This window comes from Herpailurus yagouaroundi, unplaced genomic scaffold (genome assembly GCF_014898765.1).
Source record: "Herpailurus yagouaroundi ecotype Mexico unplaced genomic scaffold, PumYag 198, whole genome shotgun sequence".
NCBI classification, from domain to species: Eukaryota; Metazoa; Chordata; class Mammalia; order Carnivora; family Felidae; genus Herpailurus; species Herpailurus yagouaroundi.
This window is the reverse complement of record NW_024412429.1, coordinates 26,983,781-27,008,546: the sequence shown is the minus strand read 5'-3', so window position 1 is coordinate 27,008,546 and position 24,766 is coordinate 26,983,781. Positions and strand designations below refer to the sequence as shown.

General features: G+C 43.8%; 1 protein-coding gene across 1 annotated transcript in view; it reads left to right on the top strand.

Moving 5' to 3' along the window:
* The window catches only part of HECA (hdc homolog, cell cycle regulator), a 51,880-nt gene that overhangs the window by 15,995 nt on the left and 11,119 nt on the right, over positions 1 to 24,766 (top strand). The window contains exon 5 of the mRNA XM_040448628.1: positions 21,553 to 22,593. Within this exon, the coding sequence (XP_040304562.1) occupies positions 21,553 to 22,593 (1,041 nt within the window). The remainder of the gene's footprint in view (positions 1 to 21,552; positions 22,594 to 24,766) is intronic.

The window sequence follows — 24,766 nt, the reverse complement described above, 5'->3', positions numbered from 1 at the left end:
GACCTGAGCTGAAGTTGGGAGCTTAACTGACTGAGCCACCCAAGCACCCTATCCCCTAATTTCTTTGTCATAACAAACTGAAATGCTGAGTCATGAAAGTTCTCATTTTTCTCTTTGTGACACTTGGATTGAAATTACATTTGCATATTAATGAAATGAAGATACAGCACTCAGTTGAACCAAAATTTATTTGCACCCCGATGCATCGTGCTGATCCAGTTAGCCCTTGTGCTTCTCAGATGTCTGTGATTTGGAAGAGGTTCCCAAACTCAATGCTTGTTCTACAGAGTGTGAGGTTTGAGAGACAGGTCATAATTTGCGATCTGGCATCTCGCAGGACCAAGTGAACTTTTCTCATCTCAAATGTTCTTATCTGTAGAAAATAAAGATGATATGATACATTGTTTGTGACCAACTCTTTGCAGACCAAGTGTAGAGCTTTTTGAAAAAACAAATTATTGGGTCATGATTTAGGGGTTTTAGTGTTTTCTGGTTGAGTGTTTGGTTCTAAGTTACTTGATGTGGCTGCTCCCGCCTACCTAGTTGAATGCACACTCTGATTTGGTGAAAATCCCAAGGCAGCCCTTGGCTTTCCTGTGTGGAGTTTGCTACGAATGTTATTCTTCCAAAATCCTTATTGGGGGAGCCTTTAGTTTCTTCCATGTTTGGGTCCAGAAGTTGTGCTGTGTAGATTTTCCAAGAGAATCTTCAGAGCTTGTTTACTGTTGTCTGGGCAGGTCTGCTTCCTGCAGGGCGTTCTTAGGAGTTTCTGCAAGGGCTTTCTGACCCTGCCGTGAGGACTGGGGTAAGCCTTGCGGACGGTTGTTTCAGCAGAATGACTAGAGCTGATTTGGGGATTATTCTGTTGTGATCTGTGAATCATGCTGGCCCCACATTTCATTATAGCAGCAGATTCCACTGTGATTTTAACCATTTTTTCATAACAGAGCCTTGCTTTTGGCTGTTGTCTGCATGATTCACATGTGTGCGTGTATCTGTAATCGGGCCTCATTCGCTGTGGGCCTTTCTGCATTTTACCCTTTACCTGCCTCTAGGGTTCTATGGAGTGGGGGAGTGGGTAAGTGTTGTTGTAAAAACATTTGAAAGGCTTGCATAGGACTTTCATTTGTTTCCTTACCTCCCTTCTGGATTTTGCATTAAAAAAAAAATTTTTTTTAATGTTTATTTATTTTTGAGAGAGACAGAGACAATGCGAGTAGGTTGGGGGAGAGAGAGAGGGAGACACAGAATCTGAAGCAGGCTCCAGGCTCCGAGCTGTCAGCACAGAGCCTGACGCGGGGCTCGAACTCACGAGCTGTGAGATCATGACCTGAGCTGAAGTCGGACGCTCAACTGACTGAGCCACCCAGGTGCCCCTGGATTTTGCATTTTAAACCATAGTGAAGAATTTTGGATATACCAAACTATATTATGGATTTCATCAAAATAACTTCTATAGGCATATGATACTTGGTATGTGTAAGTGTTAATGTATGAATGTAAATATATCAATATGTTTATATTGTATGATTGTTTTTCTTGGGGTTTGGTTGATTAAAAACACTTTGTAAGCTTCATCCTCTAGATGCTCAGATTTGAAATTTTTGACTTTGGACTAAATCAGTTTTCCTTACAACTTATTTTTTAATGTTCCATGAGGTAAGTGATAAAAAGATATCTTGGAAGAATTTTTAAAGAATTAATTGGAGGGGCGCCTGGGTGGCACAGTCGGTTAAGCGTCTGACTTCAGCCAGGTCACGATTTCGCGGTCCGTGAGTTCGAGCCCCGCGTCAGGCTCTGGGCTGATGGCTCGGAGCCTGAAGCCTGTTTCCGATTCTGTGTCTCCCTCTCTCTCTGCCCCTCCCCCGCTCATGCTCTGTCTCTCTCTGTCCCAAAAATAAATAAAAAACGTTGAAAAAAAATTAAAAAAAAAAAAAGAATTAATTGGAAATTGTTTTCTCTTGACAGATTTGGAAACACTTAGAATTCAATTAGTATATAATCATATATATACTTGTATATATTTATATGTAGATATATAATATATATTATATTATAAAATATAAATAGAATTATATTTACTATTTAAATTCTCCTATAGTAAAAAGAAATTTCTAGATATTTTTGGCAGCTTTATAAACGGTCTATTATTTTTTCCCTCTAGTTTAGAAATGAATAGTTTTGAGTCTTTGAGAGTGCCATGCTATAAAATTATATGTGTTCCACCAAAGTAATTGGAAAAGGAATGAATGTCTAGTTACAAAGGCATCACTGGCTTAATATATCATTGGGGGTCTATAACTTTGAGTTTTCTTAGCAGTAAAAAATTTTATGAAATAGTGTCTTGAAAACCAGTCATATTACAGCAGGTTGTGTTGGTTGAGTGTGGATATATAGTGAACTGCTGAACCAGGATGCAGACGTGACTGATTCTTGAGTCTAGCTTTTACTTTTACTGAGGTGTGTATAAGATTTAAACATGCTCTCTCCTTTGACAAGTCTTTCCTTGTTGCAACAGATTCTGTAACTTGCTTGTTGGTTGCTGATGCAGCATTTCAGAAGTAGATCAGTGTGGCCCCAGGCAAAAGCTTTGTCTTTTCTCCTTGGATCCCGGCAGAGTGACTTGCCTGGTTGGGAGGGATCCCTCTAAAGCATTTTCCCAGGTTTATTTTGAAGGGAAGGCAAGGGAGCAGAAAGTATTTCTTAGGGAAGCTTAACCGGGCAGAAAAGTTACATGGAGAACAAGAAGTGTAAGGATTTATTTTATTTTATTAAAAAAAATTTAAAAAAAAAAATTTTTTTTTTTCAACGTTTATTTATTTTTGGGACAGAGAGAGACAGAGCATGAACGGGGGAAGGGCAGAGAGAGAGGGAGACACAGAATCGGAAACAGGCTCCAGGCTCTGAGCCATCAGCCCAGAGCCTGACGCGGGGCTCGAACTCACGCACCGCGAGATCGTGACCTGGCTGAAGTCGGACTCTTAACCGACTGCGCTACCCAGGCGCCCCATTAAAAAAAATTTTTTTAACGGTTATTCATTTTTGAGAGATGGAGAGAGACAGAGTGGGAGGGGCAGGGGCAGGCAGGGAGGGAGACACAGACTCTGAAGCAGTGTTCAGGCTCTGAGCTGTCAGTCAGCACAGAGCCTGATGTGGGGCTCGAACCCACGGACCGTGAGATCATGACCTGGGCTGAAGTTGGTGCCTAACTGACTGAGCCACCCAGGCACCACCAGGATTTAGTTTAGTGTAGAGTATGGAAATAGGGTAGGGAGATGAGTTTAGCTATGGTGTGCTGCGATTTTACTGATTTAAGTACACTAGGGTTTTTTTTTTTTTTTTTAATGTTTATTTTTGAAAGAGCAAGAGAGAGACAGAGTATGAGTGGGGGAAGGGCAGAGAGAGGGGGAGACAGAATCCAAAGCAGGCTCCAGGCTCCAAGCTGTCAGCACAGAGCCTGATGCGGGGCTCGAACTGACGAACTGTGAGATGGTGACCTGAGCTGAAGTTGGACGCTTAACCAACTGAGCCATCAGGTGCCCCCAACACTAATCTTTTTTTAACGTTTATTATTATTTATTTTTGAGAGAGAAAGAGAGTAAGCTAATGAGGGGCAGAAAGGGAGACAAAATTCCAAGCAAGCTCCACGCTGTCAGCACAGAGCCCCATGTGGGGCTTGAACTCACAAACTGAGATCATGACCTGAGGTGAAATCAGAGTTAGATGCTTAACTGACTGAGCCACCTAGGTGCTCCAGCACTTACTTCTTTAACTTGGGGGTTTTTTATACGTAGTTTTAAGGTACGTATAAAAGGTACTGAGGATTAATATGGGTATTGAAACTTTGAATAAGCTTTTGGGTAATCAGATCATAGTAAGTCATTCTATAATTTTGTATAAGATGCTATTCCAAATTGTAGAAAGACTTACTATGATCCGGTTACACAAAGCTTGTTGGTCACTGCCTCTTGTTATAAAGTGGCTTTATGCTCTTCATTGATTTGTCTGCAGTATGGGTATGAGTGGAAGAGGGAAGGCCATGTACTAGCTGAATGACCTACAGCAAATCACTAAAGGATCCTATGTGGGCTCAGGCAATGTTTGTAGAATTTGAATGAAGAGATTACCTTATTTCTATTCTGTAGAACTTTGGTATTTTTTGTTTATTTTTGTTTGTTTTTTTTTTTAATTAAAAAATGTTTATTTTTGAGAGAGAGAGAGCGCAAGCAGGGGAGGGGCAGAGAGAGAGGGAGACACAGAATCTGAAGCAGGCTCCAGGCTCTGAGCTGTCAGCACAGAGTCCGATGTGGGGCTCAAGTTCACAGACCGGGTGATCATGACCTGAGCTAAAGTTGGATGCTGAACCAGTTTAGCCACCCAAGTGTCCCAGAACTTTGGTATTTTTAAGAAACATGCTGGGAAAGCTATGCAGCCATTATCTTCATTCTGATATTCAGCCTAAACCATGCACGTTCGGGTCTTTGTTCTTTTGGATCTTGACATGGCCTCTGTTAGAAAAGGAAAAATGGGGGCGCCTGGGTGGCTCAGTTGGTTAAACATCTGACTTCGGCTCAGGTCATGATCTCGCGGTCTGTGAGTTCGAGCCCCGCGTTGGGCTCTGTGCTGATGGCTTAGAGCCTGGAGCCTGTTTCGGATTCTGTGTCTCCTTCTCTCTCTGACCCTCCCCTGTTCATGCTCTGTCTCTCTCTGTCTCAAAAATAAATAAACGTTAAAAAAAAATTAAAAAAAAAGAGGAAAAATGAATTTTCTACTTTAGAGTTATTGATATAGATTTTTTTACTGATAACAGAATGTTAGAGCCAGAAAAGAAATGAGAAATAGGTAAAATAAAAGCCTATAACTTTCTATTTTGTTTGAACTTGAGGCGAGGTAGGCTGTGGGTTTTAACTGAAAGAAAAGAGTAGGTCTAGGAGAATAAACAATAGATTGAGGGAATGTTAAAAGCCTGAGTTGTTAAATATAGTTGGAGAGCTCTCTCTCTCTCTTTTTTTTAAATGTAAAACTTCCTTGTTTATTTGTATAGAGTGGCTTGTCTGAGTAAAAGCATGTGTTTAAACCCTACTTTAAACATAAAAACATGTTTAATTGAATGTAATCGCCATGTACTGGATTTGCTACTCACTTTGGAGCAGTCTCAGCTACTAAAATAACATAAGGGAGGATAAACTAAATCAGAGGTTAAGACAGATGTGCTTAAGTGAGCTTATTTGTAGCTCCTATACTAATTAAAACAAGTTGACAAAATAGTTTTGTAGTAACTTCCCTTTATGTATAGGACTTAGTGTGTTTTTTTATGTAGTAGAGGAACAGGTCTCAAAATACTTGAGACAAAGAAAGTAAATTAATAAAGCTTCTTAGTTTCCACTTAAAAATATACTTACCAGTTTATCAAGAATGACACGCAAACCTTCCGTGAATTCAAGGTGTGGTACTGGGTAACGGTGGGCTTCAGTTAGCCTTCTACTCAGTCTTTGTCCACTTGTTTTCCTCTGACCTGCTTCCTGCACTGCGGCCACAGGGGGAGACCCTGGCTGAAGCCCAGGCTTTGATTTCGGGCCTGGTGGGTGATCAGGTGGGAAGGCCAGACTAGGGCCTAACTGTGGAGCTCCTTGATGTTCTGAAGACGTGCGGTTCAGTGTTGGAGTTTCTTGAGTTTCCTGAGTGTGTGGATGATGTAACCACAGTGTAATTTTCAGAAGGCTGATTTCAAAGTGCTAGCCAAGCATTTTTGCTTATGTGACCCCTAAAAGAATTGAAGAACCCAGAGTTCCTCTTGCACATGTAATGTTGTTGCACCAGTTGTTTAAAGGTTTCACTAGATGCAGAGGATACCATTTCCAGTGTATCGTAAACGTCACTTAAATGTATTTAAAGAGAATCTCAATGTCATAGTAACTTGATAACCATTTGTCAGCCATTTAAAAAATAATAAAAATTTTACATTTTTTCTTTATTTCTATTCATTTCTTACCCAGAATTTGATTCTAAGACCAAGTATTTTCCCGCTTGAAAGTCTCTCGTCGATTATTCTGTCATAGTTTTCTTTTTTTCTTTTTTTTTTTTTTTAATTTTTTTTTTCAACGTTTATTTATTTTTGGGACAGAGAGAGACAGAGCATGAACGGGGGAGGGGCAGAGAGAGAGGGAGACACAGAATCGGAAACAGGCTCCAGGCTCCGAGCCATCAGCCCAGAGCCTGATGCGGGGCTCGAACTCACGGACTGCGAGATCGTGACCTGGCTGAAGTCGGACGCTCAACCGACTGCGCCACCCAGGCGCCCCCATAGTTTTCTATAATAGAATATACATACAAACAAGTTTATATTAAGGAGCACTGTTGGAATGGCAGAATAAGGACGTCTAGAAACCTACTTCTCTGTAAAAGCAGTGAGAACAAAGGCGAAAATGATTAAAATCAACCTTTTCAGAACTCTGGAAATTAGCCATAGGCTTGCAGTAATCCCAGGAGTGTGTATTCAAGGAAAGTGTTGTCTTTTAACTCGCTCTGTTCCCACTCCCTCTCCCTGGCTCTGTGGTAGCTTTAAACAAGTAGCGTAGGATCATTGGATGGGAAAGACAGGTTTGGAGTCCCCAAAAGCCCTAGAGCCAGAGATTTGCCACTGTGTGACTCCTCCGGAAGCTCCCTGGTAAAACCTCATTCCCAGGGCTTGTCTGTATTTGGCCGGGCTCAGAGGTTACTCTGTGGTAAAGCCCTCTTCGGTTTTTCTGTTGAAAACAATCAGCAGCCATCGTTTAACATCACAACTGCTTGTGGCGGTGGTCTCCACTGGGGCAAAGAAGAAGCTGGCCAAAAAACACGTAAGAAAATCTTGGGAATGAGATGTCCATAGGGGGCTTATGAAAAGCTCTGCTGTATCTCTGGGGCTCTAGAAGATGATGCCCATGGGCAGGACTGCACACATGCCCAGGAAACGCTTGAAACCCTGTTCTCACCTCGGGCCTTGAGGCTCTGCACCAGCAGAAAGTCGAGGCCTAAAACAGTTGTAAACCGCCGAAGCATGGAAGACATGTGCCAGCACACACACAGAGCCCTTTGCTGAAGGGTGGGAGACTTGTTCAAGGCATTTAGGGAAGTCTCTCTCCAGTGTTTAGCTCCGTTATCACTAAGCAACTGAGCAGAGACCTCAGTGGCTGCACAGGACAAAATACAGACTTCATCGAATTAGTCCAAGAAAAGCACTAAACAAACAAACAAACAAACGGCAATAGCAACAACAGCAGTGACAGCAAGTCTTGTGAGGAGAGGGAATCTGATTTTCAGAATTGCCACCTTACAGTTTTAAAGTATTCAGTTTTCAACAAAAAAAGTGTCAGATAGGGGTGCCTGGGTGGCTCAGTTGGTTAAGCGTCTGACTCTGGGTCTCGGCTCAGGTCATGATCTCACGGTTTGTGAGCCCCTGCACTGACTCCACGGAGCCTGCTTGGGACTCTCTCTCTCCCTTTCTCTCTGCCCCTCCCCTACTCTCATGAGCTCTCCCTCTATCTCTCAAAATAAATAAAGAAACTTAAAAAAATAAGGTAGTCAGAAATACTAAAGAATGGCTTATGATCTTATTCACCCCTTGCATCCCCTATGTTCAACTCTGCACTGGCCACATAACAGGTGTCCAAAAACATTTGAATTGACTTGGATTGATTAGCAGGTAGTTGTAAGTAGCTGATTTTAGAGACCCTATGTATTTTCTTTCTTCTTTTTTTAATGTTTATTCTTGAGAGAGAGAGAGAGAGAGAGAGAGTGCAGGGGAGGGACAGAGAGAGAGGGAGACACATAATCCGAAGCAGGCTCCAGGCTCTGAGCTGTCAGCACAGAGCCCGACACGGGGCTTGAACTCACAAACCACAAGACCATGACCTGAACCAAAGTCAGACGCTTAACCAACTGAGCCACCCAGGTGCCCCAGTGTATTTTCTTTCTTCTGTAGTAAGTGTTTAACCCTAAGACAAACCCTGGTGTTTTTATTACATCTCCTAGAACATGATCCTTATTAAATGACATTTTTAAAAGCCATCCATTTGTCCAAATGTGTGTTGATTACTATCTTGGAAAATTTGAAGGCTCTTTAGGCAATTATATATAGTAAATCCGCTAAAAAAAACTGACTTATTTGGAGACCAGATCACTTTGAAATATTTCCTATGTGAAGTTTATCTTTATAGTTTGGATTTTTAAAGCATTTTGAGAATATAACTATTATACTTTTATTTTGCAGATGTCCAGATCTCTAGTGACCTATAGTCAAGTTGTCACATGTTATTTGACTTTTTTTCTTTCTCTTTCATTCATTCATTCATTCATCCATTCATTCTTTTATTTTAGAGAGAGAGAGAGCATGAGCTGGGGAGAGGGAGAGAGAGAGAATTTTGAGCAGGCTCCATGCTCAGGGCAGAGCTTGACTCAGGGTTCCATCCCGTGACCCTGGCATCATTCCCAGATCAAGAGTTGGATGCTCAACTGCCTGAGCTAGCCAGGCTCCTTGACTTCTTTGTTTAATGATTCTGAGGATTTTGGTGTGTCAGACCTAGTGAATTGAGTTAAGACTACTTATCAGCACATGGTGATTTAAAAATCTGGCCTTGAATCCATAATATTGGCTGATGACAGACTTTTACAATTTTCTTGATCAGTTGTGATGGTGGGAGAAATTCAGGGTTGTTGTGTACTTATTGATTCATTCCAGGAGTACAAAAAAGGAAACTGGAAATACTGATATCATCACCTCTATGCATACAGTGTTATCAATATTTCCTGTTTCCAGATCTCATTTTGCATATTTTTCATCATCTTTTACTCCAGTGTCTGAAAAAAGATGAAGTAGACCTGTAGACTGGCAAGCCTCAAAATCCTGTGTCACTGCAAGAAGAAGATGCTGCCAGAATTTGCACTGGTGCCAGGCAGGGAGGCAAGGGCTGATTAGGATCTTCGAGAATGTGGTCAGAATTCCAAGTGATGATGACAGGTTCCTGCAGCAGCTGATGCTGAGCTGGCCAACATTCAAAGAGTGACGCGTGAAAGGGGAACCCAGAGAGTAAGCAGTTGTTTGCTGGCATTTGTAAACAAGGCCCCAAATGACCGGGGTTTACAATGATCATGAAGTTAAAACTGAAGTGTTAAAGGACTGCTAGCCAAACCATAATTCTCTTTTGAGGACTAGTTTGGGTTTAATAGTAAGTTGAAGGCCCTTGTCTTTTCTAGTTTTTGTTTCACAATTTTCTTTTTGTAAGTATATATGAACACCACAAATCTCCAATGAAAGAACATTTGGGGTTTTCACTAGAGCAAGTAAAAGTAAAGTGCAAGGTCCCCCGCCCCCCCCCCCCCCGGGGAAATCATATTCCATGTAGACAGGTACATGTGTATAAAGTTACACGGATAAGGTTATATCCAGTTATTCATAGAAAAACTCACGTACATATATGAATGTGTGCACCTGCTTTCTTTCTTCCTGTCTACCTATCTGTCTGTCTGTCTTTTGTAGCCTCCATGCCCGATGAGGGGTTTGAGCTCACGACCCTGAGATTGAGAGTCGTATGCTCTACCGACTAAACCAGCCAGGCAACCCGCACCTTATTTTAATTGACATCTGTTATAAACTTATTTTTTCTTTTAATTTTTGTATATTAGAGTGCATGTATCTATGGTTAGTTTACCAATGAATATGACTTTTTCTTATTAAAACAAGTTGCCATTATAATTGCTAATGCCATTAATGGAGACCAGATAACCTCAATAATGTATTATTCTCCCCATAAAGTTGTTACATTGACACTTTTTTTTTTTAACATTGATGTTTCTTTTTTAATTTATTTTTTTAATGTTTATTTTTGAGAGAGAGACAGAGCGTGAGCAGGGGAGGGGCAGAGAAAGAGGGAGACACAGAATCCAAAGCAGGCTCAGCAGTCAGCACAGAGCCCAACACGGGGCTTGAGCTCACAGACTGTGAGATCATGACCTGAGCTGAAGTCAGACGCTTAACTGACTGAGCCATCCAGGTGGCCAACCTTGATGTTTCTTTTCTTTTTTTTTTATTAGAAAAAAAAATTTTTTTTAATGTTTATCTTTTTTATTTTTGAGACAGAGAGAGACAGAGCATGAGCAGGGAAGAGGCAGAGAGAGAGGGAGACACAGAATCGGAAGCAGACTCCAGGCTCTGAGCTGTCAGCACAGAGCCCCATGCGGGCTCGTCAACTGTAAGATCATGACCTGAGCCAAAATCGGATGCTCAACTGTCTGAGCCACCCAGGTGCTCCCATTGATGTTTCTTAAGTAGCCATCCCAAGAGGATGAGATTGGAATTGGCTGGACTCCTCTAGTTGCTAGTGGTGATGTGTTTCAGGACTAGGTTCAGATTATGTAGCCACATCTTTATCACTTGTCATTTCTCAGTTCATTGCACTTTTTCTGCCTCTCTCCATAGATCTAGTTTCCGAGGTAAATTTGGGACTCTCCTTTTCATATTTGCAGGACATGAATTCCCAGGTTTGATAGGTGAGGGAGGAGAAGGGGTGCAGAGGATGTAAAGACAATGCTCTTGAGAAGAGCCAAGTGGAGACAAGAGTGGGCCCACAGGATGCCACTGCCCAAGAAGTCTAGCTTTTGTGGTTAGAGCCAAGGAGGGGACCCCTTGACGGAAGACTAGGCAGGGTAGAGTTGGGAGCTGTCTGAGCCCATTTCACCACTGTCTCAGTTTCACCAATGAGGCTGGGAGCAGGTGCGTGGAGGTGGGGGGAGAGACATACGTGGACCAGGTGGACCGAGGCCTGGGTTGGCTGGCAGAGTAGAGTGACGGGAGCAGCCCAGGCTGTGTCTGAGAGAAGAGACATGATGAAATGGGAATGGGTGGAGGCTTGAGTATGGATAGCAGGGTCTGAGGCTCCGGGAGCTGAGCCAAGGGAAAGTAGAGAAGAGGTGTGCAGTGGATGAGGTGAGTGGTTCAAGGACAGAGAGCACTTGTGCTTGTCCACAGGGTGCTTCTCTGAGGAGTGGAGTCCAGGGCATGGCAGAGAGGATGGCCCTCCTGAAATGTGCTATGTTTTATGGGACCCATGGGGTCAGTGGGTCACTCAGGCCTCCCCTCTTCTTTGCACCCTTCTCTGGTTGACCTTGGCAGGTAAGGCGGGAAAGGGGCGCCTTGGCACCTGTCAGGTACAGATTTTAATATATGTTAGGCAAAACTGATTGGAAAGTTAGGAAACAGGTGGCGAATGGGTTTATTCTTTTTGATCACTTATATTCTTCTTCCTAAAATGAGGTGGTTTTCAAAAATACATGTAATACTAGAAGATAAGTAATAAATGAGAATATTAGTACCAGGGACGATACTATTAGGAAAAATAACCAATGTCCTGAGTCATTATAAGGGTAAGTCACAAATTTGGCTTCCATATTTTTTGCACACAGAAGGAGGAAGCGAACAGAAGCAGTGTTGTACTCCACAGCGTCCGTCAGATTAAAGAAGAAAAAAAACGGTCACTTAGCCACTTCTAAAGCAGTATAAAATACTGAGCAATGGCCATGACAATTATCCTTTTATAAATAACACACACAAAAAAAATTTACTAGGCTCGCTCACATCATTAAAAGCAGTCTGTCCAGAGAAGGAAACAGTGTGGGCTAGGTAACGAACTCTGTGATACCTGGCTTCACTGAGGGATAGCTTTTATCTAGTATAGGAGTCTCGTACCCAAACGCCTCCAGAGTCCTGGCACGAAGAAGTAGGGCTGGAGTGCAGTCCTGGAAGACCTGGAGAGTAGGAGATGCACCTAAAGGCATTTGGGCTCATATTCCGTAACAAACAATCCTGTACTGGTTTAAGAAGTCACACTGCAGGCCAAAATACACCACAGGAACTCTGATCTAGAGGGACGTGAGGACATCATCCGAGAAAACTTTCTTAAAAATTGTTTCTCTCAGCTGAGCTTTTGGAAGATACCGAGCAGCAGTGAGTTGTGGGTCGTATTCTCTGACGGGTACCTGGTCTGCAGATGACCCATGTTGCCAGTTAATCATGCAGCTATATTGTTTTGGACTTGGTGGACAGACGAGGAAGGAGGTAAAGCCATTTGTCTTTTTAGCTGAGGCCACTGGGAATTGTAGGGGAGGAAAACTTTTCCCTTCTTCCCTTCCGGATTCTTTGGCTGACCTAATTAAATTGACATAAGACGGATTAACAGGAGAAAAACAAATTTAATTATATATTTATGAGAGCCACACGAAGACATGAGAGGCTGACAGGCAATTGAAGTTTAAATGCCACTATGAGTTAAAAGAGAGTAGATATAGGAGTCAGGGACTTCAGAGGGGAGGAAGACAATTTACAGGAAGATGGGAAGAGCAGATGTTTGGTAAACAAGTGTTTGCCCTGCAGAGAGATCTTTGTTATGTGTGTGTGTGGGGGGGGGGGTAGTCATCTTTGGTAATACCTCTCCTCCTGGTACTGGCTCCCTGTCTAAATTTTTAAGGGGGGGGGGGGGTAGGTAAAAAGCTCTTCTTGAGTCTGTTTTGCCTTGATTATCTTAAGCTCTGGGGTGGCCTGCCTTGAACCACATCAGAATCTAGAGGTAAGGGGAAAGGGCCAATTCCACTGTGGCCTTTGGTCTCCAGGCACCATGTTGGGCCCACCAAGAGAGAAGAGATAGGCCATCATTTGGGGGATGCCATGCTATAACTTAGGTGGTAAATGGGTATCACATATAAAACAATTTAGGAGTTTTGATTATGGCCACGTTTTGAATATTTGTGCTGGCAAAGGAGAGCACATTGACCAAGATAATCAAGTTCTGTGGTGTTTCAGAAGAGCAAGGAAAATTCTTAAAATTGGAATAAAGTACTGAAGGATGACAGGAGGTCTTTTCTGGGGTCTTTAGAAATGGGATTGTTTAAAAGCAGTCTTCTGACTGGGAGAAGATATATGCAAATGATATATCTAATAAAGGGTTAATATCCAAAATATATAAAGAACTTACACAAGTTAACACCAAAAAACCAAACAATCCGATTAAAAAATGCACAGAGGACCTGAATAGACATTTTTTCCAAAGAAGACATACAGTTTGCCAACAGACACATGAAAAGATGCTCAACATCACTAATCATCATGGAGATGCAAACCAAAACCGCAATAAAATGAGAATATCACTGCATGTTTGTCAGAATGGCTAGAATCAGGAAAGCGAGAAATACACGTGTTGGCAAGGATGTGGAAAACTGTTGGTGGGAATGTAAATTGGTACAACCACTGTGCAAAACAGTATGGAGGTTCCTCAGAAAAGTAAGAATAGAAATACCATATGGTCCATTAATTCCACTATTGGGTATTTACCAAAGGAAATGAAAACACTAGTTGAAAAAGATAACCTGCACCCCTATGTTCATTGAAGCATTATTTATCAATAGCCAACTTGTGAAAGCAACCGAAGTGTCCATAGAGGAATGGAGAAAGAAGATGTGGCATATATATCTATATATATAGATATATAGATATATATATATATGCAATATGCATGCACATATACATACAGTGGAATAGTAGTCATAAGAAAAGGTAAGATCTTCCCATTTGCAACAACATGGATGGACCTATAGGGTATTATGCTAAGTAAAATATGTCCGAGAAAGATAAATGCCATATGATTTCACTTCTATGTGGAATCTAAAAAACGAATGACTAAATGAATCTAAAGACCAAATAGACTCTTAAATACCCAGAATAGACTGGCTGCCAGAAGGGAGGTGGGTGAAGGAATGGGTATAATTGGTGAAGGGGATTAAGAGGTACAAACTTCCAGTTATAAATAAGTCATGGAAATGGAAAGTATAGCATAGTCAATGATATTGTAATAACTTTGGTGACAGGTGGTTACTATACTTACCATGGTGGTGAGCATTGAGAGTTGTATACAATTGTGGAATCCCTGTGTTTTGCACTTGAAACTAATAGAAACATTGCACGTAAATTGTACCTCAATAATAAAAGAAATGGGATAGTTTAACACTTGGGCAGTTTCTCTGCAGTTACGTACAAATACGCTCCTGCATGTACATACATACTTAACCTGGAGTTGTGTTCCCATTTTATGATGCTGTGATTTGGTTCCAAGAGCTCGTGAACCTGTCTTTCCTCCAGGGTGAGTGTAGGCAGTACATGTAATGCTGTGTACTTCTCTGTGGTCCAGCTCCCTCTGTGATCCAAGCAAAAGAAAGGCAGCCTGCTCATTTATTTCCTAGTACAGTGTGATCCCATTATATGCAAATTAAATTATGCAAATTCCAACTAATGACAAATAATATTAATAAAAGATTCACATGATGTGCAAAATTTCGGTGGATCCACTCCCCCAAAGTATGTACCAAGCTATGTCATTTTCAAGCTGGCAGTTCAACTGAATTATACAAATGCTTTGGGGTGCCTGGGTGGGTCAGTTAAGCTTCCCACTCTTGGTTTTTGGCTCAGGTCATGATCTCACAGTTTTAGAGTTCAAGCTCCACATTGGGCTCTGCGCTGTCAGCTTGGAATTCTCTCTCTTTCTCTTTGCCCCTCCTGCGTGTGTGCTCTCTCTCTCAAAATAAATGAACTTAAAAAAAGTTGCTGTTATAAAAAATAAAAAAAATGCTTTGATACCCAGTGGCATCACCTTTTCTTACAAACAGAAATACCTACTAACCCTTGGCAATATTATGTAAACTTTTTTTGTTTCTTTTTTTAATGTGGACTCTTTGTTTATAGAACTGTTTTCGGGTACCTGGCTGGCTCAGTTGGTAGAGCATGTGCCTCTTGGTCTCAGGATTGTGAGTTTAAGCCCCACATTGGGCATGGAGCCTACTTAAATAAACTTTTTGAAGGATTTTAATGATATTTATTATTTTAATGATATTTATATTAATGATATTTATATATACTTATATATATCATGATATATAATGATATTACATTTTAAAGTGATTATCATACTTTAAGTCTATCTTTGAAAATATCCAGGTGTGCTAATATTGTGCTGAAAAACACCCTGAAAGTTGGTAACTTTTGAACAGAAATGTGATAAAACATAGTATGATAGGCCATGTCAATTTATGAGATACAGCTGAGAAATATTAGAGATAATGCTGATATTAAAAAGCAACAGTAAAGAAAAATAGAACACAATGACTGCAGATTTATGTGTTCTGAGGATGCATTCCCCACAACCTTTCGCTTAGTTATGGGAGTCGTTCAGGGACACATCCCATGAATCAAATGTAGCCATGCTTTATGAATCCCTGTTAGCTAGGCTTGGAAAAGATTGCTTAGGTAGAAAAAATACATTTAGCAAGATACTTACTTGTCTGACAGGGAGTAGAACATCTTTAAAGGGTTAGAAGAAGGAAATTTTGCATCTGTTTCTTCAAGACTTGCCAGTAAACATTTAGTGAATTATTTTATGCATGCCACCCTGCTTTGTTGTGGGGAAGAAGTGCATTTCTTGCCCTTATTTATGTGAAGGAGAAAGGAGGATGGTCTCTTTCTGGTTGTAGCTTTGCGCTAAGTGCTTTCAAAGTCCTTTGGTTTTTACGTCACATAATGTAAAGTGATAGGGCTTCTAATAATAATTTCTTAAATTTAAATGTTGGTTAATAAGTACTGGGCACCGTGTGAACTGATTTAATCACTCACTTAATCCTCATGGCACCCCTTTGAGATAGGTACTGTTATTTGTGCCATTCTACAGGGAAGAAGACAGGAGCCCAGGGAGGTGACGTGATTTGCCAAAGATCTTAAAACTATTAAATTGCAGAGCTGAGAGTCAGATCCAGGCTGGCTGTCTCCAGAGTCGCTGTCCTCATTGACCAATCTCTGTGGCCTCTCAGGAAGCTGGAGATGAGGATCCTCACTTCAGAAACTTCATACGCTGAGGGGAATTAGCTCCAAAATTAAGGGGATGTGTTCCCCTGAAGAGGAATTATTGTATGGAAAAGATACGTGTAGTAAAATAGTGGTTCAGAAACCCTGCGGTTTGTATTTGGTAACTGCATACTGAAAGAGGGGAGAATAGATTATGGGAAGTTTGTAGAAGTGAGGGTGAGGGCCAGGCTGTACCCTGAAATTGGAGTCCCGGGATGAGTCTGGGAGGCCTGTTGAGAACAGTGAGCCCCAAAGGTTCACCCCTCACCCCTTCCCCATCCTTCAGCTCTTCTGTCACCACAGAGTACTAAATCTGGTTAGTACTGGTTGGGCCGTGCTTTCCTTCACCAAGACGTTTATTGAACAGTATGATTTTCATAGTAGTGGGCTTACAAGGATGCATGTGACCAAGTCCCTACCTTAGATTTTGCCTGGAGAGCCTTGTGTGACTTCAGAAGACCCTCCTCACTCACCCCGCTGCCCTGCTGAACTCCCCACCTGTTTGTGATGCTTGCAACTATCTTAAGAGGGATGAAACATTTAATTTTACAGTTAAAAAGCTGACAATGGCAATGTCTGTCTGGTTTATGGGGCTCCAGTTAGCGTGGATGGGTGTGTCGAGGGGTTTGGGTTTGTTGGGCAGCCAGCGTAGATGAGTACCGTCAGATCCTTCTCTTTTAATAGGTGTGGGAGCACAGAGACCTGCCTCGGGTGGGGGGTGGGAGATGGGATACCAGATGAGAAGGCTAGGAAGAGTGACAGACTTTACCCAAGTGATGTCACCTAGCTAGTTCATTGTCGAGACTTGAAACTACTTGAGATTTTTGCCCAGAATGAGGTGATCCCTGATTATTTTCACTTGGGCAGGGAGAAATTGCAGCCGAGTCCTGAGTATCTGATGATGAAGCAGTAAAAATGCACTGGAGGGTTTATATACATTGTGTAAAAGCAGTGTTGACTGCATGAAGGAACAGTGCCCCGTATTCCTTGTCCATCAGACTATCTCAGCTTTAGACTGATGTCCTGAGGAATGTACGTGGCTTGGGACTCACTGAACGGGGGGTGGGGTCCCTTCTTCCCTCTCTCCCATTAAAGATTCAGTTGTATCAGATCAGTCTGTAGTATATTTATACCTTCACCTTTGTGGAATTCCTTTTTTTTTTTTTTTTTTTTAATTTTTAACGTTTATTTATTATTGATAGAGCATGAGCAGGGGAGGGGCAGAGAGAGAGAGGGGGACACAGAATCCGAAGCAGGCTCCAGGCTCAGAGATATCAGCACAGAGCCCGACGTGGGGCTCAAATCCACAAACTGTGAGATCATGACCTGAGCGAAAGTCGGATACTCAACCAACTGAGCCACCCAGGTGCCCCAGGAACTCCAATTCTTAAGAGCTAGGAATTTTGTAAATTTAGAGACCACTTTCAGGAAGCAATCCAGTGCATGTCTATAACACTGTCATTTGTTACGGTTGCGATTTGAACACTGTGCTATTTGTTAGAGTTCTGAAATCTTTCCCTGTCTGTTTTAGTTACCTGTAAAACTTTGGAGATTGAAAGAGACATGGCCTCATTTCATTTCCTTACGTTCTGAACCCCTTTTGTGGGTCCAAAACATTAGGTAGGAAAAGTAGGCAATATATTGGAGCAGTTTGTGTTGAGTTGTGGAGCCAGAGGCACAGGTATCCAGTGACGGGTGGAGGTAGCAGGAAGAGTTGTGGCAGAACTGCGCAGAGAGCCTCCACATACGTTTTAGCGTGAATGAGGGCAAGCATCTTTGTTCTCTCTTTACAGAGGAGGAAGCAGGAAACTGCCCCACGTCAAACAGCTAGTCACCCAACCTCCTCGTGCATCGTTCCCAGCTGCCTTTCCAGTGTGGACAGTGGGAGGGAGAGGGCAAGTCTGAACCAAGCCTAGAAGGAAATTGTGTCTGCATGCAGACGCCAGCCCTCCGTGGCTTCATCGGAAGGCTGTGTGAGATGGTGAGAAGCCTGTCCCAAGTCCTCGCGCAGGACCCGAGTCTCACCCTGGTACTCACCCTGGCCCCTGGAGCCTTGCCGTGGGGCTGGCGGTGTGTAATGTTTGGTCTCAAGCCCTTGTCTTTGTTTTGGAGGCCCAGCCACAAAGGCCACATCGGAGTGGCTGAGATGTAAACGAGCCAGCTGGCCGGTTGGAGCGGGGGTCTCTTCGTGGCAGAGCCTCGGAGGGGAGGGAGATTGTGGGCTAGCACGGCCGCGGTAGGGGTGGGGCAGTGATGGGGAAGAGGGGAGCTGTCCGGCCTCCCCCGATCCACACACACCTTTCTGCCAGAGCGCTCTGCGTGAGTTGCTGCTTCTCCCAGCTCCAAAGACCCGGTTTGTAGGCAGGGCTCAAAATTGCTTCCGTGATGTATTTGCCGCTTTTCGACAAAGATGTAAATAGGACTTTTCTCCTCTTAATCTACCTTCTTTAATGTGGAAATACTTTAAAGAGAAATATCAAGCCAGTCTCGGCATTTAAGATTTAAAACTTTGGATGTTGTGAATGCCAAGGTATAGTTAGGCCATTCTTTGATTTCTTTCGTCCTGGGTTAATATCACTTTGGCTACTGCTATTACATTTCAGAGGCATTCTCTGCAAAGCTGTTTCTCTGAAGGATAGATAAAAGCAACTGAACTTTGTTTAATTGACTAATTAACATTTTAAAGGACACTAAAGGTCACAGCCCAGGGGACTGCAGTTAATTTTGCCCAGTTTACAGACCATTTTTCTACTTCATCTCAGTGTGCTTCAGTACTAGGCCTTTCTCTCTGTGTAGGATTTCGGCTTGCTCTCTTCCTTCCCTGCTTGTCGGGTTGGGTTTCTTTTGCCAGTGTCATTTTAATGCAGCTTCATTAGCACAGGATGTGTGCAAGGCCTAGGCCCAGTGGTGCCGGGAACACAGAGGGAAGAGGCATCCTGTCTGAAGTTATCACCTGGTGGGACCATAGTGGGGACTCAAGTAAGGTTCAGACCAGACTGTGGTCGGGAGGGGGTGGTTCTGGTGAAATCAGTGTCTAGAGGTGGGCCTTGAAGGATGGGAGGAAACAGAGAAGGTTTTCTATGTGCCAGGCCCTGCTCTAAGTGCCGCTCGTGTGTTGGTATATCTTGTCCTTACAACAACCATATAAAGTACATTCAGTTGTTACCTGCATTCCGTACAGGAAATTAAGACAGAAGTGACTTGTCCGGGAGCACGCAGCTCAGCAGTGGTACTGCTGGGATTCTAGCTCGGGCAGTCTGGTTGAGAGTCCATGCTGTGAATTGCTACACTAGGCCGGTAGGATTTGGACAAATGAAGATTAAGGATTGTGGGCTCCTAGGCGGTAGCTGGGGGAACTGCAGTGATCAAAGGAATGGAGGTAGACAAGTTGGGTAGGGCCTTTGACCGACGCCCGGAGTTCCACGCTGAAGGGGAAGATTGTAACCCACGAGTGCCATAGGCTGTATGGGTGCCATCACCTGTGCTGGTGGAGTGCTGTATCTGTGATCCAGTGGGCGGGGGTGAGGTCGGGAAGGGCTTTGAGTGATGCAGTTGCAGAGCTCATTGCCTCTCCTACTGTTAAAGCTATCCTGAATTTCTGGCACTCGTTCCCTGAGTAGATATACATGTGTGTAGATATACATGTGTAGGTCCCTACTCTTACTAGCCTCTTCCCATTCTTTTCCCTTTCTTCTACAGTTGTACTTCTGGGAAGAGTTTTCTGGAAGGTCATCTGTACTACTACTGTTTTACCTCACCATCTACTCTTCACCATCCACCTCTGATCTGTCCCCTGTCATCCCACTGGAACTGTTCTTGCTAAGATGTCACTGACTGGCTTACTGACCATTCTGGTGAGGACCTTTCAGTCTTTAAGTTACCCAGTAGTTTCCAACGAGGGGCAGTTTTTTTTCCCTCTGCCCACCCAGGGGATAGCTGGCAGTGTCTGGAGACATTTTGGGGCGTCACAGTTGAAGAGGGTGGTGTTCCTGGCACCTAGCAGAAATGCTGCTAAATATCTTACAGTGCACAGGACACTGCCCACAACAAAGAAGTACCCAGTCCAAAATGTCAGTAGTGCAGAGGTTGAGAAACAGTGATCTCTGGGGGATTTCTTAGTCCTCTGTTCTTGTAACTTTCCAGCTGCCATGATAGAATTCCCTCCTGACTTGTCTTTCAGTGAATCCTCAGTTCATTCCTTACTAGGCTCTGTGGAGGACTCTTCTCCTGCCTTTTAATGTTGCCTCTCAGGATTCATTTCCTCTCCTCACATTCCTCTTGGGCTAACTCCTCAGTCCAGGGATTTAACCTCCACCTCTGGGTGTGTAGCTGCACATCTGTATTCGGGCCCCAGGTCACTTGAGCTCTGGGCTTGTCTTTCTCCACCTCGGTGGCACACAGGCTTCCAATTCAGCAGATCCAGAATCAGGCCAGCCCCAAGTTGTCTTTGTCCAAACCTGCCCCTCTTGTGCTCGTTGTCCATCAGAGTTTGCTCATCCCAGCAGCAGGTGCCATCTTACTGTGCTGCTGCTGTAGGTCAGGCTCTCACTCATGTCCCACACTGCCACCAGGGACTCATGTCCCACACTGCCATCAGGGTAAGCTTTCTAGAACAGAACTCTGACTGACCGTTCTCAGCTACAAAAAGATAAAGTCTAAACTAAGCTTGGCATGTAGAACCTTCCTGATCAGGCCCAGCGGTTCCCGACTAGGAGTATTACTGCTTTCCAAAAGGGCCTTTTGAAAATATTAAGGGTGTTGAAGTAACCAGAATCCAGTGGAATTCGTCACTGTAAATCCTATTTACTTGTTAAGAAATAGATCCTACTCTGTGTCACCAAGTTTTCCCTCCTTTTAGGGGGACCCGATTGGCCTTTTGGATGCCCGTGGGGTATGTGGTTAAATAGGGCAGAAATATCTCGGTGTTCCTGCTTTCTGTCCTGATAGCTTGAGGAGAGTTCCGGTTTTCTCCTTCATGACCTGGCGGTGTAATTCTGTGGAGACCAACAATTAGTTTGACCAGACATTCTCCCCTTAGGTATCAGACCATTCTAGGAGAGAATTGGGGAGAGGTAATTCTGTTTTCTAGCTTTTCTGTGATAATCAGGATAACCTAAAGTTTGTGAAAAAGGGCTTTGCGGGCCCTTTATGAGCTATCACCTGAACTAGTTGGCTAAGTGGCTTCATCATATGATTTCCTAGTTCATTAGAGTGATTGTTTTTTTAAAAGAACCTTGGAACTGCCTGTCATTACACTCACATCTTAGGAAAACCTCGTACTACACTATACCGTTGTTAAGTATTGACATACGGCTAATTGCACTGTGAAGGATTTGGACTTTCTGAAGCTTACTGGTGTGTTTTTCAGCAGATAACAAACATCTGAAAATAAATTCCCTCGGCCCAGCAAAACACCAGAAGAGAGTAGTACGTGTTGTCTAATCCCGTCTGGTGTTATTCCAGCGGAGGAAATCTTGACACCAGAAAATTGCACTGTTGGCATGAATGGGCTAAGGTGGGGATGGTAGCTTTGCTCTCTGACCAGGTGCCAGCTGGGATTCCCCCTCCTGCGTGCTGAACCTCTCTCTCTCTCTCTCTCCTCCTCTCTGTCTCTCTCTGTCTCTGTTTCTTCCCAGAAGCCCCTTGTGCCACGCCCCTGATCTGCAGCTTTGGCAGGCCGGTGGACCTGGACAAGGACGACTACCAGAAGGTGGTGTGCAACAACGAGCACTGCCCCTCCAGCACCTGGATGCACCTGCAGTGTTTCTACGAGTGGGAGAGCAGCATTCTCGTCCAGTTCAACTGCATCGGCCGGGCCCGCAGCTGGAACGAGAAGCAGTGCCGCCAAAACATGTGGACAAAGAAGGGCTACGACCTGGCCTTCCGCTTCTGCTCCTGCCGCTGCGGGCAGGGCCACTTAAAGAAGGACACAGACTGGTACCAGGTGAAGCGGATGCAGGATGAGAAAAAGAAGAAGTCCGTGTCGGAGAAGAACACAGGGAGGCCCCCCGGCGAAGCAGGGGAGGAAGCAAAAAAGTGCAGGCCGCCGAGCAAGCCCCAGAAAGCCCTGAGCCATGACCTCCCGCGGCGGCACTCCATGGACCGGCAGAACTCCCAGGAGAAGGCAGTCGGCGCCGCAGCCTACGGGGCCCGCTCTCCCTGCGGCTCCCCTGGCCAGTCCCCGCCCACCGGCTACTCCATCCTCTCCCCTGCCCACTTCAGCGGCCCCCGCTCCTCCAGGTACCTCGGGGAATTCTTGAAGAATGCCATCCATCTGGAGCCTCACAAGAAGGCCATGGCCGGGGGCCACGTGTTCCGAAACACCCACTTCGAGTATAGTCCGGCTGGGTTATCTGTGCACAGGGGGGGCCACTTCGACGCGCCCGTGCAGTTCCTGCGGCGGCTGGACTTGTCCGAACTGCTCACTCACATCCCCCGGCATAAGTTGAACACTTTCCACGTGCGGATGGAAGACGATGCCCAGATGGGCCAGGGCGAGGATCTGCGCAAGTTCATTCTCGCGGCCCTCAGCGCCAGCCACAGGAATGTCGTGAACTGTGCTCTGTGCCACCGGGCACTCCCGGTGTTCGAACAGTTCCCGCTGGTGGACGGAACTCTGTTCTTGAGCCCGTCGAGACACGATGAGATCGAATATGATGTTCCGTGCCATCTTCAAGGTACAGGTGTTCATTCACCTTGCCTGCTTTCGGTTTGTTACAAGCTGAAAAGCTAACACGATGGGATGGCTCTGTTCTGGCTTAATTTTAACTGTTGCTGCTTTTTGTCTTAGTCAGGTGCTAGGTAATGCTTGAGTATTTCAGCTTTGCCCATTGAGGTGGTGGCCGTGGGGCTGGTTTTCTTTCTTTACTCCGACGTCACTGTACCAAGTATTGTTGTCCCCGGGGGGTAACTTTGTGTTTGGTTCTGCTGTGATTTTGAAGGGAGGATTCCTGGTGTATAGTTTTCCGTCACTGGGAGGGAATTGAGAGTAGGAATTGCATAATTATGTCACTTGGTGTAAGACAGTTGCCTTTCAAACCTTTGTTAATGTGCCCAGCACGTTGTGTATTCGGTTTGATCCTTGTAAACATGATGGAGTAAGGGAAAGTGGGGGTCAGAGAGGACCAACGCGTTTTTAGATTAGTTGAAACAATCTTGAAGTTTATGGAAGGTGAGTCTTTCTTGATAGCAGCAAAAGGAAAGTGGAGGGTTATTGAAAGCTGAGACATCACCCTGGTGGTGGAGTGGGGGGAACTTAGTGCTGTGGATGACTGTTCAAGGATGTAGGGATAGTTCGGCCATCACTTAAGTGATGGGGGTTGGTCAGTATCAGGGAGAAACCTGTCCATTCGTGTAAAATTATTGAATTTTTTAAAAAGGTTTTTATTTATTTATTTTGAGAGAGAGTGCATGCACATAGATGTGTGAGGTGGGGAGGAGCAAAGAGAGGGGGAGAGAGAGAGAGAGAGACAGAGACAGAGAGAGGGAGTAAATCCCAAGTAGGCTCCACACCGGCAGCATGGAGCCCAACGTGGGGCTTGATCTCACAGCTGTGAGATCATGACCTGAACCAAAATCAAGATCAGCCGCTTACCCCATTGAGCCACCCAGGCGCCCTAAATTACTGAATTTCTATAAAAGTGAGATACATGATGTGTAACACATTTGTAACTTTAAAAGCGTGCTAAAAAATGGGGCGCCTGTGACAGTGCAGAGCCTGCTTGGGATTCTCTCCCTCTCCCCCCCACTCTCTCTGCCCCTCCTGTGCATGCTCTTTCTCTCAAAATAAATAAACAAACTTAACAAACAAAAATAAATTTCAAAACAAGTGTGCTAACAAAGCCTGTAGTAGAAACGATGTAGCCCCACCTGCCTTCTTCCCATCAATGCCTGCTGTTTCGGTTCCCAGAGACGAGCACGTTTCAACTGTAACTGATTCTCAGGTTTTTCCCATCATCATTTAAAAACCGCTATCTTCATGTCCAATTTTGGATACTGTCTTTTTGCTTACTTTTGAGGTGGATGACTCTGCTTTCTTAAATCTTCCGCTTTCTATCAGGATAATCTATTACAGTTCTTGGTTAAATCCTTAATGTTTTTACTGTTAAGATTATGTAAATATTTAGTGTTGAGTAAGTAGTGTAGGTGCATTTCCTGTGTAGAGTACAGTATATTCTAAGACATCTTTTGTTTTTCTTCAAGTTAATAGTTGCTTCACAGTTTCATTGGCTTCATCTTTTTGGAAACAATGGCTGGTTGTTCTCACTTTCCAGCAGCTCTCACAAAGCTTTCAGAAACATTTGCACATACGTATCATACATTTTATAAATTTCTTTTTGCAGAAATCTCCTTCACGGAGCCTTTCGTCTCCCTGCTTCTGTCTGTCCTGGTGCGCGCATTACTGGCTGTACTACATAGCTGCCCTTCCAGGAATTCTTTATTTGCTTTTCTTTTTTTTCTTTTTTTTTTTAAATCTTCTGTTTCCTAGATCCCGTGTTTTCTTTTTTCTTGGTTTATTCCCCAGTTTGTTAAGAAACATCCCCAGGAGCTTTCTGAGAAAGGAAGCATGGGAATAGGTATTTTCTGACTTTGAAAGTCTGATAAGATCTTGATTCTATCTTCATACTTGATTGCTGTCTGACTGGGTAGAAGTCTTCCAAGTTATAAATATTCTCCCCTTAGGATTTTGAAGGCATTTCTTCACTGTCTCCTGTTTTCCAGTGTCACTGTTGAGAAGTCAAATAGTAGTCTTATTCCTGTCCCTTTGTTCTCCCCTTCTGTCCCCTGAAGGTTTTAAGATTTCCTCTTTATCCCTAGTGTTCTGAAGTTTCACCGTCACTTGTCCCCCCC